At 39.7% G+C, this 13,606-nt stretch overlaps 1 protein-coding gene across 1 annotated transcript in view; it reads left to right on the forward strand.

The window, feature by feature from the left end:
* Window positions 1-13,606, forward strand: part of Ttn (titin) — a 263,679-nt gene that overhangs the window by 189,687 nt on the left and 60,386 nt on the right. The window contains 18 exon segments of the mRNA XM_028763034.1: window positions 12-329; window positions 1,257-1,553; window positions 1,662-1,961; window positions 2,054-2,368; window positions 2,453-2,601; window positions 3,301-3,451; window positions 3,541-3,822; window positions 5,569-5,871; window positions 6,422-6,724; window positions 6,823-7,104; window positions 7,199-7,498; window positions 7,590-7,892; window positions 7,984-8,292; window positions 8,414-8,695; window positions 8,780-9,079; window positions 9,163-9,456; window positions 9,546-12,512; window positions 13,282-13,602. Coding sequence (XP_028618867.1) covers window positions 12-329; window positions 1,257-1,553; window positions 1,662-1,961; window positions 2,054-2,368; window positions 2,453-2,601; window positions 3,301-3,451; window positions 3,541-3,822; window positions 5,569-5,871; window positions 6,422-6,724; window positions 6,823-7,104; window positions 7,199-7,498; window positions 7,590-7,892; window positions 7,984-8,292; window positions 8,414-8,695; window positions 8,780-9,079; window positions 9,163-9,456; window positions 9,546-12,512; window positions 13,282-13,602 — 7,776 coding nt within the window.

Consider the following 13,606-nt stretch of genomic DNA (forward strand, 5'->3'; position numbering starts at 1 on the left):
CATTTTTACAGATCCTCCTGACCCTCCTATTAAACTCAAGATTGGTCTTATAACAAAGAACACAGTGCACCTGTCATGGAAACCTCCAAAGAATGATGGGGGCTCTCCTGTCACCCATTACATTGTTGAGTGTCTGGCATGGGACCCTACTGGGAAAAAGAAAGAAGCATGGAGACAGTGCAATAAACGAGATGTGGAAGAATTGGAATTTACCGTTGAAGACCTCATAGAGGGCGGAGAATATGAATTCAGAGTCAAAGCTGTCAACGAGGCCGGGGTCAGCAAACCTTCAGCCACTGTTGGTCCTGTGATTGTCAAAGACCAGACGTGTACGTATTTAACAGAGAACTTCCTCAATGGTTATCTTTCTTGTGTCTAATAATAAAGAGACAGTACAGAGGGCCCCCATGGACTACGTGTAGGCATGGACACATTATTCAATTACTTATTACCTCATTATGGACAGAATTAGCAAATGCCCTCCCATATTGCTTTTACTACAAATAAGAAACACCTAATTTCCTTATTCTAATTTTCTACAAGGCAAGCTCTTACATCTATCAGAAACAAAAGGAATTAAAAGGAGCAAAAAGCAAGGAATTTGCTTAGCAGCTAATAAGACCAATGTAACTTTCCAAACAAGACTTTCCCTCTGTTTTAAAAAAAAAAAAACTCTTCTTAGTTTTGGAAGATAAGATAAATATACAAATAAGTTTCTTCAAATTATCATTACCATCTCTATTACAGTGTGTTGTATTTGGTCTTGTGATTATGACAATCCATTTTGAACACTTATAATAAATTTGTAGAAAATAGAAAAGTATTTGACTTCTACCAGCAATTATATTTCTTATAAAAAAATTTATATCAGAATCACTAAATGAGCGTTGAAATGACATCACAACTCTGAAAAATAGTTCAAAAAAAAAAAGCATGATTGAAGTGCCAGGCATAAATTGCTATGGCATTCACTCCTTTGTCAGAATTTCCACATGTATATATATATTAAAGCATGATAAGGGAGAGACAATAGCAGACAGGTGTCTGTACTCAGATCCAATAAAGGATAGCTACATGTAACTGCTCACAGACCAGTATAACAGTGCTAAAGAGAGACTCAGGCTTTCTATTGGCTTGGACAATGTAGTGTAACTACAGTTGACTCAAACAGGCTTCATAACCACAGTGAATTCCACTGTCTGTTCTTTAGTGTGTTTTGTTCCTTATGTTAATATTTGTTCTTATCAATAATCTAGGCCCACCATCAATTGAGCTAAAAGAATTCATGGAAGTTGAAGAAGGAACAGATGTTAACATTGTGGCCAAAATCAAAGGTGTGCCGTTCCCAACTCTCACCTGGTTTAAAGCTCTTCCAAAGAAGCCTGAAAGCAAAGAGCCTGTTGTCTATGACACCCATGTCAACAAACAGGTGGTGGATGACACTTGCACTTTAGTCATTCCCCAGTCTCGCCGGAGTGACACTGGCTTATATTCTATCACAGCTGTAAACAACCTGGGGACAGCATCAAAGGAGATGAGACTCAATGTCCTTGGTAATGACTGCACTGTTTGGTTAAAACATGGTTGCCTTAATCATAAATAAAATTTGGCTTTAAAATCCTTCAACTAACACAATATTCTTTTTTAAAAAATTTTTGTAGGTCGTCCTGGCCCCCCTGTAGGACCCATAAAGTTTGAATCTATTTCAGCAGATCAGATGACATTATCTTGGCTTCCACCTAAAGATGACGGTGGGTCTAAGATTACAAACTATGTCATTGAGAAAAGAGAAGCTAACAGAAAGACATGGGTACGTGTCTCCAGTGAACCTAAAGAATGTATGTATACAATTCCCAAACTGCTGGAAGGCCATGAATATGTCTTCCGAATCATGGCCCAGAATAAGTATGGCATTGGAGAGCCACTTGACAGTGAACCTGAAACAGCACGGAACCTCTTCTGTGAGTAGGATGCCATTTTCTCATATGATGTCATCCTTTTTATGTTTGTTTTTGTTTTTAATAACATGCCAATAAATACATTTTCCTCACAGCTGTCCCTGGAGCTCCAGATAAACCAACAGTGAGCAGCGTCACCCGTAACTCCATGACTGTCAACTGGGAAGAGCCAGAATATGATGGCGGTTCTCCTGTGACAGGGTACTGGCTAGAAATGAAAGACACCACTTCAAAGAGATGGAAGAGAGTTAACCGAGATCCTATCAAAGCCATGACTCTGGGTGTTTCTTATAAAGTAACTGGTCTTATTGAAGGTTCAGACTATCAGTTCCGGGTATATGCGATCAATGCTGCTGGTGTGGGTCCAGCAAGTCCCCCCTCAGATCCAGTGACTGCTAGAGACCCAGTTGGTAAGACTTTAAACCATTCTTTAAAAAAAAATGTTTCCAAAAGTACCATGTAAATTAAGATTGATGTTTACTGGTTCTTTCCAGCTCCCCCTGGTCCTCCATTCCCCAAAGTAACAGACTGGACAAAATCATCTGTGGACTTAGAATGGTCTCCTCCATTGAAAGATGGTGGATCCAAAATAACTGGCTACATTGTTGAATATAAGGAAGAAGGAAAAGAAGAATGGGAAAAGGTAGCTAAAACATTCATTAAAGAAAAGTGCTGTGAATGTGTTTAAGTAGTTCTTTTCACTCCCATTTGTTTCTGCCTATGTTTTAAATTAAAAATCAGAAAAATAACATGATGTCAAACTGATCAGGTCAGGATTGGAAGTGCAAAGAAGATCCTATATGGGTACCAAAATACTTAGGTAGATTAAGTTGTAGCATTCATTAGCATACCATGATGACTATAATTCACAAGAATTTATACATTTTATTTTTTTAAAAAAATCTAGAAGGATTTGAAATCTCCCAACAGGTAGAAATGATAAATATTTAGGGAGATGGAAATGCTTATTGCCAGCTTTTTATACATAAGGAGTTATTATACAGTGAGTAGATATAATTGTGGTAGATCAATTAAAACTAAAAATTGAATAATCAAAAGTTGTCATGTTATTCACATGTCTTTTGGTTATGACTCCTAGAAAGATGGAACAAATCAACAGTACTTTTTTTCTATCATTTGCCACTAATTTTTAAACACAATTTTCTGACCAGTTGTTCACTCATTGTCTATAATGTCTGGTCCCTAACACCTCCTGAGAAAAGTAGGTAGGTGTGGTTATACTTGAGAGAATGATTTAAGCAAAATGATTATATATTAGATATAATATTCATGTTTGTATTAGAAATCCTCTAATTATAAAATGTTTGTTACTTTCTCCCAGGGTAAAGATAAAGAAGTGAGAGGAACAAAACTGGTTGTGACTGGATTAAAAGAAGGAGCATTCTACAAATTCCGCGTGAGAGCAGTCAATGTTGCTGGCGTTGGGGAACCTGGAGAAGTCACAGACATTATTGAAATGAAGGACAGAATTGGTAATTACCAAAACTTGTTAATTTATTGATATTTTTTGCTACATATTAAAATATGGAAATAACGTTTGCCATTTCTAATTGTTTCCCAGTGTCCCCTGACCTTCAACTTGATGCCAGTGTCAGAGACAGAATAGTGGTCCATGCCGGAGGGGTGATCCGAATCATCGCCTATGTATCTGGGAAACCACCTCCCACTGTCACCTGGAGCATGAATGAAAGAGCCTTGCCTCAAGAGGCCACCATTGAGACCACAGCAATTAGCTCATCCATGGTCATCAAGAACTGCCAGAGGAGCCATCAAGGCGTCTACTCTCTTCTGGCCAAAAATGAAGGCGGGGAAAGAAAGAAGACAATTATCGTTGATGTATTAGGTAAATACTTTCAATTTGTCTATGCAACATTTTATTTTATTTTATCTTACTTTTTTCCAAGATAGGAGTCTAACTGTGCAGCTCTGGCTGGCCTAGAACTCACTGTGTGGGCCAGGCTGGCCTCAAACTCCTCGAGACCTGGCAGCCTCTGGATCCTCAGTGTTAGGATTAAAGGCATGAACCACCAGAAATGCAACTTCTTAATTTTAATTTTATTTTAAATTTAATTATAATTATAATATCTACAACAGTGCTATGTTGTAATAAGACTATGTTATAAATGTTTTAGAAAATAAGAAAGATCATTCATAATTCACTGTCCATTTTAGAATTCTTTAAATGTTCCTTCTTATATTTTTTATCCTATATGTATTCCACATTGCTGTGTTCCTAGTACACATTAAGGTTTATTTTGTTTTAATATCTGTTTAGTATGTATTATGTTTTTCCTACATATATGTCTGTGTGCTATTGTGTGAGAAACTCAAGGGATAGAAGAGAGTGTCAGATCCTCTGAAACTGCCATCCCCTATATGAAGTTTTGTATGCTACATTTTTTTTTTACAAGACATACCACCTTAAGGTCCTCCTATATGATTACATGGTCATTATAAAAGTACCTTTCCTGAAAATGTTTGTGAATGCTTAAAGTTTCATCAGCAGTGACCATTTTCATATCATAAAATAATTAATAAATAAGGATAGAGTTTTAACAATGTAAAAACTTCTCATAGGGATTCTGTATTCCAAGAGAATCAGTGTGTGTGATTATCAGTATTGCAGTGTTCATCACCAAGGGTAAAGTTCAGTTCTACCAGCTTCCTATGTGTGGTTTTGTCTGCTTTAATCCCTGTTTGCTCAGAAAGTGACACTGTCCCCTTAGCACTCATAACTCAGTAGAGCCACAGCTATCATTCTAATGTAATAGTAGAATAAAAAGTAGTCAAAAGGATTTTATGCATCAGTAACTCTAAAAGCTTTTAGGTCTCAAGTTTCTAAGCCCTTATATTCATCAACCACTATTACTCTAATTGGATAACTGGTATGTTTCCATATTAAAATCCCAACCTCTAAAAATGAAGGCCTTCTGTACCCATCAACTAACCAGTCACTCAGAAAACCACCTCTCCCTGTTTTCCCTTTAGAAAGGGCAAAAGAGATCAAACTACTGTCTACCCGCAATCTTGTAGCTCCTCCCTTGTGTCTCACAAATTTTCTTTTTTTAGGAGGAATTTTATTCTCTCTACTTTTTATTAAAACATGGTAGCACAAACCTACTTCATTTTAAAATATGATTGTGTTCTAATCCCAGCTCTTTGAGAAGCTGAGCAAAGAGAGTTGTGAGATCAAGGCCAAATTAGCCAATGAAGTGAGAGCCTGAGTGAGCCAAGACAGACAGACAGGTAGACTGACCGATAGATGATAGATAGATAGATAGATAGATAGATAGATAGATAGATAGATAGACAGACAGACAGACAGACAGACAGATAGATAGATAGATAGATAGATAGAAGATAGATTAGATTATTAGATTGATTAGACAGGTAAAGCAGGCAAAGAGACATAGATAAAATAAATTATCTATATATTTTTATGAATACATGTAAGATGGAATATATGTAAGAAAAAACCCAAACTTTATTAGCAAGCACAAAAACCTTATTTTCTTCGATCTTTACTTTAAAAACATGTCAATTGAGCAAGGGAGACAAATGTCTTAACATGGTTTCCTGTTGTCCCCAGATGTCCCAGGACCTGTTGGAATACCATTCCTCTCTGACAACCTAACCAATGATTCCTGCAAACTGACATGGTTCTCTCCAGAAGATGATGGTGGCTCTCCAATCACCAATTATGTCATTCAGAAGCGGGAAGCTGACCGCAGGGCATGGACCCCTGTGACATACACAGTCACTCGACAGAATGCTACTGTACAGGGCCTTATTCAAGGGAAATCCTACTTTTTCCGAATTGCTGCTGAGAATAGTATTGGCATGGGCCCATTTGTTGAGACACCAAATGCACTTGTCATCAGAGACCCAATAAGTAAGTAAAATTGAGAACAAATATGATTAACTCATTATTCATTTAATACAACACTATGAAGTGCATACGAATGTGTGCTTGAGTAAATGTGTACACATGTGTGCATGCCATACATGTTACTCGTTTGTCAAGCACTAAGACAACTGTTAAATATTTGATGTCATTGTATTTGTGCCTGTGATAAAAATGGCAGCAAAGCCGATGAATTATCAAATTCCTTCTCTGTGTCAATTCCCTGTCATTGTTGTTTTGGAAGTTTTCCCATTCAGTGATCTAAGTAAAAACTGAATCATTTTCCTAACTTGCAAACTGCTGACTCTTAAGATCTTTTGTTATTTAATCCAAATGAGGCTCCATATCCTCATCTATCAGCTGAGAACACTGGGTCCCTTGAAATCTGTTCTCACTCTAATACTAATGTGGCGAGAACAGTTTTGAGATTCCCTGAAGCAGATGGTTTCATTTTTAAGAATAATGCTCAGAAAGGATACTTCTGCCAATCCTCTACATTCTTATGGTGACACTCTTTTCATTGTAATAATATTTACAGCTGTTCCAGAGAGACCTGAAGACCTGGAAGTCAAAGAAGTCACTAAAAATACTGTGTCTTTGACTTGGAATCCTCCCAAGTATGACGGTGGATCAGAAATTATTAACTACGTCCTAGAAAGCCGCCTCATTGGTACTGAGAAGTTCCACAAAGTTACAAATGACAATCTGCTTAGTAGAAAATACACTGTTAAAGGTTTAAAAGAAGGTGATACGTATGAGTACCGAGTCAGTGCCGTCAATATTGTTGGGCAGGGCAAGCCGTCATTCTGCACCAAGCCAATCACTTGCAAGGATGAACTGGGTATGTGTCTGCTATAGTTTATACTTTGAAAACTTCCATATCTATAGCCTCGTCATAGAACAGCAAAAATGACTCCTATCTGTAATTCTAAATTTTAGCTCCCCCTACACTTGACCTCGACTTCAGAGATAAGCTTACAGTCCGAGTTGGTGAAGCTTTCGCCCTCACTGGTCGTTACTCAGGCAAACCAAAGCCTAAGGTTGATTGGTTCAAAGATGAAGCTGACATATTGGAAGATGATCGTACTCACATAAAGACCACTCCCACAACACTTGCTCTTGAGAAGACAAAGTCCAAACGCTCAGATTCTGGGAAATACTGTGTAGTTGTGGAGAACAGTACAGGCTCTAGGAAAGGTTTCTGTCAAGTCAATGTTGTTGGTAAGTTCTATATATCAAGAATAATAGAACTTTGGTCCTTTTAGAAGCAGAAGTGATGATAACATTTTGTGCTATGATTTTTTCTTTCCTGCAGATCGTCCTGGACCACCAGTAGGACCTGTCATTTTTGATGAGGTGACCAAAGAATACATGGTTATTTCTTGGAAGCCACCTCTAGATGATGGAGGAAGTGAAATTACCAATTATATTATTGAGAAGAAGGAGCTGGGTAAAGACATCTGGATGCCTGTGACATCTGCCAGTGCCAAAACAACATGCAAGGTCCCTAAACTGCTCGAAGGAAAAGATTATATCTTCCGGATTCATGCTGAAAATCTCTATGGAATAAGTGACCCTCTGGTGTCTGATTCAATGAAAGCCAAAGATCGTTTCAGTATGTAATATGGTGGGAGGATGACCCAATGCTTGACATGGGTAATAGGAACATTTAAGATTTTAACACATTTGGCTAACATCTATTACAGGAGTTCCTGATGCACCTGAGCAGCCAGTTGTCACAGAGGTCACCAAAGACTCTGCATTAGTAACCTGGAACAAGCCAAATGATGGAGGAAAGCCTATCACAAACTACATCCTGGAAAAGAGGGAAACGATGTCTAAACGATGGGTTAGAGTTACAAAAGAGCCTATCCATCCATACACTAAGTATAGGGTTCCTGATCTTCTAGAAGGATGCCAGTATGAGTTCCGTGTTTCTGCAGAAAATGAAATTGGTATTGGAGATCCAAGTCCACCATCCAAACCTGTCTTTGCTAGAGATCCAATTGGTACAGTATTAAAACACTCATTCAGTTTTCATACTATCCAACTTTTCTCTGCTACATTTTAATATCTTTAATTTTTTCTTTTATTATATAGCTAAACCAAGTCCACCTATTAATCCTGAGGCAATAGATACAACATGTAATTCAGTTGATCTAACTTGGCAGCCACCACGTCACGATGGTGGGAGCAAGATCCTGGGATATATCGTGGAGTACCAGAAAGTTGGAGATGAAGAGTGGAGACGAGCTAATCACACTCCTGAATCATGCCCTGAAATTAAATATAAAGTCACTGGTCTCAGGGATGGTCAGAGCTATAAGTTCCGAGTGCTGGCAGTCAATGAGGCTGGTGAATCAGACCCAGCCCATGTTCCTGAACCGGTTCTAGTTAAGGACCGACTTGGTAAGTGAGATGTTGAGATCTTCAATTGTGAAAAAAAATGGGTGTCTGCAGTATACGCGATATTATTATTATTATATTATGCATTAAGGAATCCAGTCTGAAGGCATTTTCTTCATTTTAGAACCTCCTGAGCTGATCCTTGATGCTAACATGGCAAGAGAACAACACATTAAAGTTGGTGATACCCTAAGACTTAGTGCCATCATCAAAGGAGTGCCGTTCCCAAAAGTAACCTGGAAAAAAGGGGACAGAGAAGCTCCAACAAAAGCACAAATTGATGTTACTCCAGTTGGAAGCAAGCTTGAAATCCGTAATGCTGCCCACGAAGATGGTGGAATCTATTCCCTAACTGTAGAGAATCCAGCAGGTTCAAAGACAGTCTCAGTAAAAGTATTGGTCTTAGGTATGCATTTTAATATTCGTGTTACTAAAAAACTCAAATACATATTTTTTTCTTGTCACTTATTCATTATTTAATACTTTTCAGATAAACCTGGGCCACCTAGAGATCTGGAAGTCAGTGAAATTAGGAAGGATTCTTGTTACCTTACTTGGAAGGAACCACTGGATGATGGTGGTTCTGTTGTAACCAATTATGTGGTTGAGAGAAAAGATGTTGCCACTGCCCAGTGGTCCCCTCTTTCAACCACATCAAAGAAGAAGAGCCATATGGCTAAACATCTGACTGAAGGCAATCAGTACCTCTTCCGAGTAGCTGCTGAGAACCAATATGGACGAGGTCCTTTTGTTGAAACACCTAAGCCCATCAAGGCTCTGGATCCTCTCCGTGAGTTATTCTCTCTGAATATAGAATTATTATTTGGATATATTTGGGATTATTGCTCATTCATCATAACTTTTCCTTCAAAGATCCCCCAGGGCCACCCAAGGACCTACACCATGTAGATGTCGACAAGACTGAAGTCTCTCTTGTTTGGAATAAGCCAGATCGTGATGGTGGTTCTCCGATCACGGGATACTTAGTGGAATATCAAGAAGAAGGTGCCAAGGACTGGATCAAGTTCAAGACTGTGAAAAACTTAGAGTGTGTTGTTACAGGCTTACAACAAGGAAAGACCTATAGATTCCGTGTAAAAGCTGAAAATATCATAGGTCTTGGTCTCCCTGATACAACTATCCCAATAGAATGTCAAGAGAAACTAGGTGACTTTTGGATTGGCACTTTTATATCTTCTTTAAATTATTTATACTAAGAAAGCTCAAATCTAATGACCTCATGTTTTTTTTTCCAGTGCCCCCATCTGTGGAATTAGATGTGAAGTTAATTGAAGGGCTTGTGGTGAAGGCTGGTACTACAGTAAGATTCCCTGCCATCATAAGAGGTGTACCTGTTCCTACTGCAAAATGGGCAACTGATGGGACTGAGATTAAAACAGACGACCACTATACAGTTGAGACCGACAGCTTTTCATCTGTGCTGACCATTAAGAATTGCTTAAGGAAGGACACTGGGGAATATCAACTCACAGTTTCCAATGCAGCGGGTACTAAAACAGTAGCTGTCCATCTCACTGTTCTTGATGTACCCGGTCCACCAACAGGTCCTATTAATATTCTGGATGTCACCCCTGAATATATGACTATCTCATGGCAACCACCTAAGGATGATGGAGGCAGCCCAGTGATAAATTACATTGTTGAGAAACAAGATACAAGGAAAGGTACATGGGGTGTTGTCTCTGCAGGAAGCAGTAAACTGAAGCTGAAGGTCCCACATCTCCAAAAAGGCTGTGAATACGTTTTCAGAGTCAAAGCAGAGAATAAGATGGGTGTCGGTCCTCCCCTTGACTCCATACCCACTGTTGCTAAACACAAGTTCAGTCCTCCATCTCCTCCTGGTAAACCAGTGGTAACTGACATTACTGAGAATGCTGCAACGGTGTCTTGGACCCTGCCAAAATCTGATGGTGGCAGTCCAATAACTGGCTATTATGTAGAACGCCGAGAAATAACTGGCAAATGGGTGAGGGTCAACAAAACACCTATTGCTGACCTGAAGTTCAGGGTGACCGGACTCTATGAGGGAAATACATATGAGTTTAGAGTTTTTGCTGAAAATCTTGCTGGTTTAAGCAATCCATCCCCAAGTTCTGATCCAATCAAAGCTTGCCGGCCCATCAAACCACCAGGGCCACCTATAAATCCTAAGCTGAAAGACAAGAGCAAAGAATCTGCTGACTTAGTGTGGACAAAGCCTCTCAGTGATGGTGGCAGCCCCATTCTTGGATATGTAGTAGAATGTCAGAAACCTGGCACAGCACAGTGGGATAGAATTAATAAAGATGAACTCATCAGGCAGTGTGCTTTCCGGGTACCTGGACTGATTGAAGGAAATGAGTACAGATTTCGCATAAGAGCAGCTAATATTGTGGGTGAGGGTGAGCCAAGAGAACTCGCAGAATCTGTGATTGCAAAAGACATCCTTCATCCTCCAGAAGTAGAACTTGATGTTACATGCCGTGATGTCATTACCGTCCGGGTTGGTCAAACTATCCGCATTCTTGCTCGAGTCAAAGGCAGACCTGAGCCAGACATAACTTGGTCTAAGGAGGGAAAAGTACTGGTCAAAGACAAACGGGTTGACCTGATTCATGATCTGCCTCGTGTTGAGTTACAAATTAAAGAAGCTGTCAGAGCTGACCACGGCAAGTATATCATCTCTGCTAAGAACAGCAGTGGACATGCCCAGGGGTCAGCCATTGTTAATGTCCTTGACAGACCTGGGCCTTGCCAGAATCTGAGGGTTAGCAATGTAACCAAGGAAAACTGCACAATTTCTTGGGAAAACCCACTAGATAATGGTGGCTCAGAAATTACAAACTTCATAGTGGAATATCGCAAACCAAATCAGAAAGGCTGGTCAATCGTTGCCTCAGATGTCACCAAGAGACTGGTCAAGGCCAACCTGTTAGCCAATAATGAATACTATTTCCGTGTTTGTGCAGAGAATAAAGTAGGTGTTGGGCCGACCATTGAAACAAAGACTCCAATTTTGGCCATCAACCCTATTGACAGGCCAGGTGAGCCTGAAAACCTTCATATTGCAGATAAAGGAAAGACATTTGTCTATCTAAAGTGGCGACGGCCTGATTATGATGGCGGTAGCCCGAATCTATCATACCATGTTGAGAGGAGACTGAAGGGCTCTGCAGACTGGGAAAGAGTGCACAAAGGAAGCATTAAGGAAACCCACTACATGGTTGACAAGTGTGTTGAAAACCAGATTTATGAGTTCAGAGTACAAACTAAGAATGAAGGTGGAGAAAGTGATTGGGTAAGGACAGAGGAAGTTGTTGTAAAGGAGGATTTACAGAAGCCAGTACTCGATCTAAAATTAAGTGGGGTGCTAACTGTCAAAGCAGGGGACACCATCAGACTTGAGGCAGGTGTGAGAGGCAAACCATTCCCAGAGGTTGCCTGGACCAAAGACAAAGATGCTACAGATTTAACAAGATCACCAAGGGTCAAGATTGATACCAGTGCCGAGTCATCAAAATTCTCTCTTACCAAAGCAAAGCGAAGCGATGGTGGTAAATATGTAGTCACCGCAACTAACCCAGCTGGCAGTTTTGTGGCCTATGCGACTGTCAATGTTTTAGATAAACCTGGTCCTGTAAGAAACCTGAAAATCACTGATGTGTCCAGTGATAGGTGTACTATTCGCTGGGATCCACCAGAAGATGATGGCGGCTGTGAAATCCAAAATTATATTCTAGAAAAATGTGAAAGCAAGAGAATGGTATGGTCTACCTATTCCGCTAATGTCTTGACACCCAGTGCTACAGTGACTCGTCTCATAGAAGGAAATGAATATATTTTCAGAGTTCGTGCAGAAAACAAAATAGGCACAGGGCCTCCAACAGAAAGTAAACCAGTCATTGCAAAAACCAAGTATGACAGACCTGGTCGCCCTGATCCTCCAGAAGTCACTAAAGTAAGCAAAGAAGAGATGACTGTGGTTTGGAATGCCCCCGAATATGATGGTGGGAAGTCTATCACAGGATACTATCTAGAGAAAAAAGAAAAGCATGCAGTTCGCTGGGTCCCTGTTAACAAGAGTGCCATCCCTGAGAGACGCCTGAAAGTACAGAATCTCCTCCCAGGACATGAGTACCAGTTCCGTGTCAAGGCAGAAAATGAAGTTGGCATTGGAGAACCAAGCTTACCATCAAGACCAGTGGTGGCAAAAGATCCCATAGGTAAGATGATCCTACTTTTTCTGATATTAAACCAATTCTTTTTTTTTTTTTTTTAAGATTTATTCATGTATACATTGTAGTTGTCTTCAGGTACACCAGAAGAGGGCACCTGATCCCATTACAAATGGTTGTGAGCCACCATGTGGTGTCTAGGAATTGAATTCAGGACCTCTGGAAGAACAGTCAGTACTCTTAACTGCTGAGCCATCTCTCCAACACCATTAAACCAATTGTTAAATTTGTGTGTAGAAGTATCTGACAAAAGTTTGTTCCATATTTTGTAAACTGCATTTTAGCTAATATTTTTCCAAATAGACCTTTTGTCATATTACTAAAAAAGAAATATGCACTGGCATATTCTAATTTTTAGAAAGAAAAACAAGTCTTGGGAATTGAGAAACTAGAATGACCTTCTTTGGAGCTTATTTGAAAAATAACTATAAAATTAGACATTAAAATATTATGAGGCTGGGTAGGTGACTTAGTGGGTAAAGTGCCCATCACATAAGCTGGAGGCCTAAGTTCAGATCACCAGTACCCATGTACAAATCCATGTACAGATCTATAACCTCAGTGCTGAGAGGGAGTCAGAGATGAGTAAATTCTTGGAGTTCACTGGCCAGTCAGTCTAGCCAATTGGGAAGCAATAGTTTCAGTGAGAGATTCTATATCAAAAATAAGGTAGAGCATAATGTAGAAGTACACTTGGGGTTGACCTATGGCCTACATGTGCATGTCATTAATTTATTTTCATGTAATTTATTTTCAGAACCACCTGGTCCACCAACCAATTTCAAAGTGGTTGATACAACCAAAAATTCCATAACTCTCGCATGGGGAAAACCAGTCTATGATGGTGGTGCACCAATAATTGGATATGTTGTAGAAATGAGACCCAAAATAGCAGATGCATCACCCGACGAGGGCTGGAAACGGTGTAACGCTGCGGCTCAACTTATCCGCATGGAATTCACAGTCACCAGCTTGGATGAGAACCAGGAGTATGAGTTCAGGGTGTGTGCCCAGAATCAAGTTGGCATTGGGCGCCCTGCAGAGCTAAAGGAAGCCATCAAGCCTAAAGAAATCCTAGGTGA

This window comes from Grammomys surdaster, unplaced genomic scaffold, assembly GCF_004785775.1.
Source record: "Grammomys surdaster isolate TR1022 unplaced genomic scaffold, NIH_TR_1.0 136, whole genome shotgun sequence".
Taxonomy (NCBI): Eukaryota; Metazoa; Chordata; class Mammalia; order Rodentia; family Muridae; genus Grammomys; species Grammomys surdaster.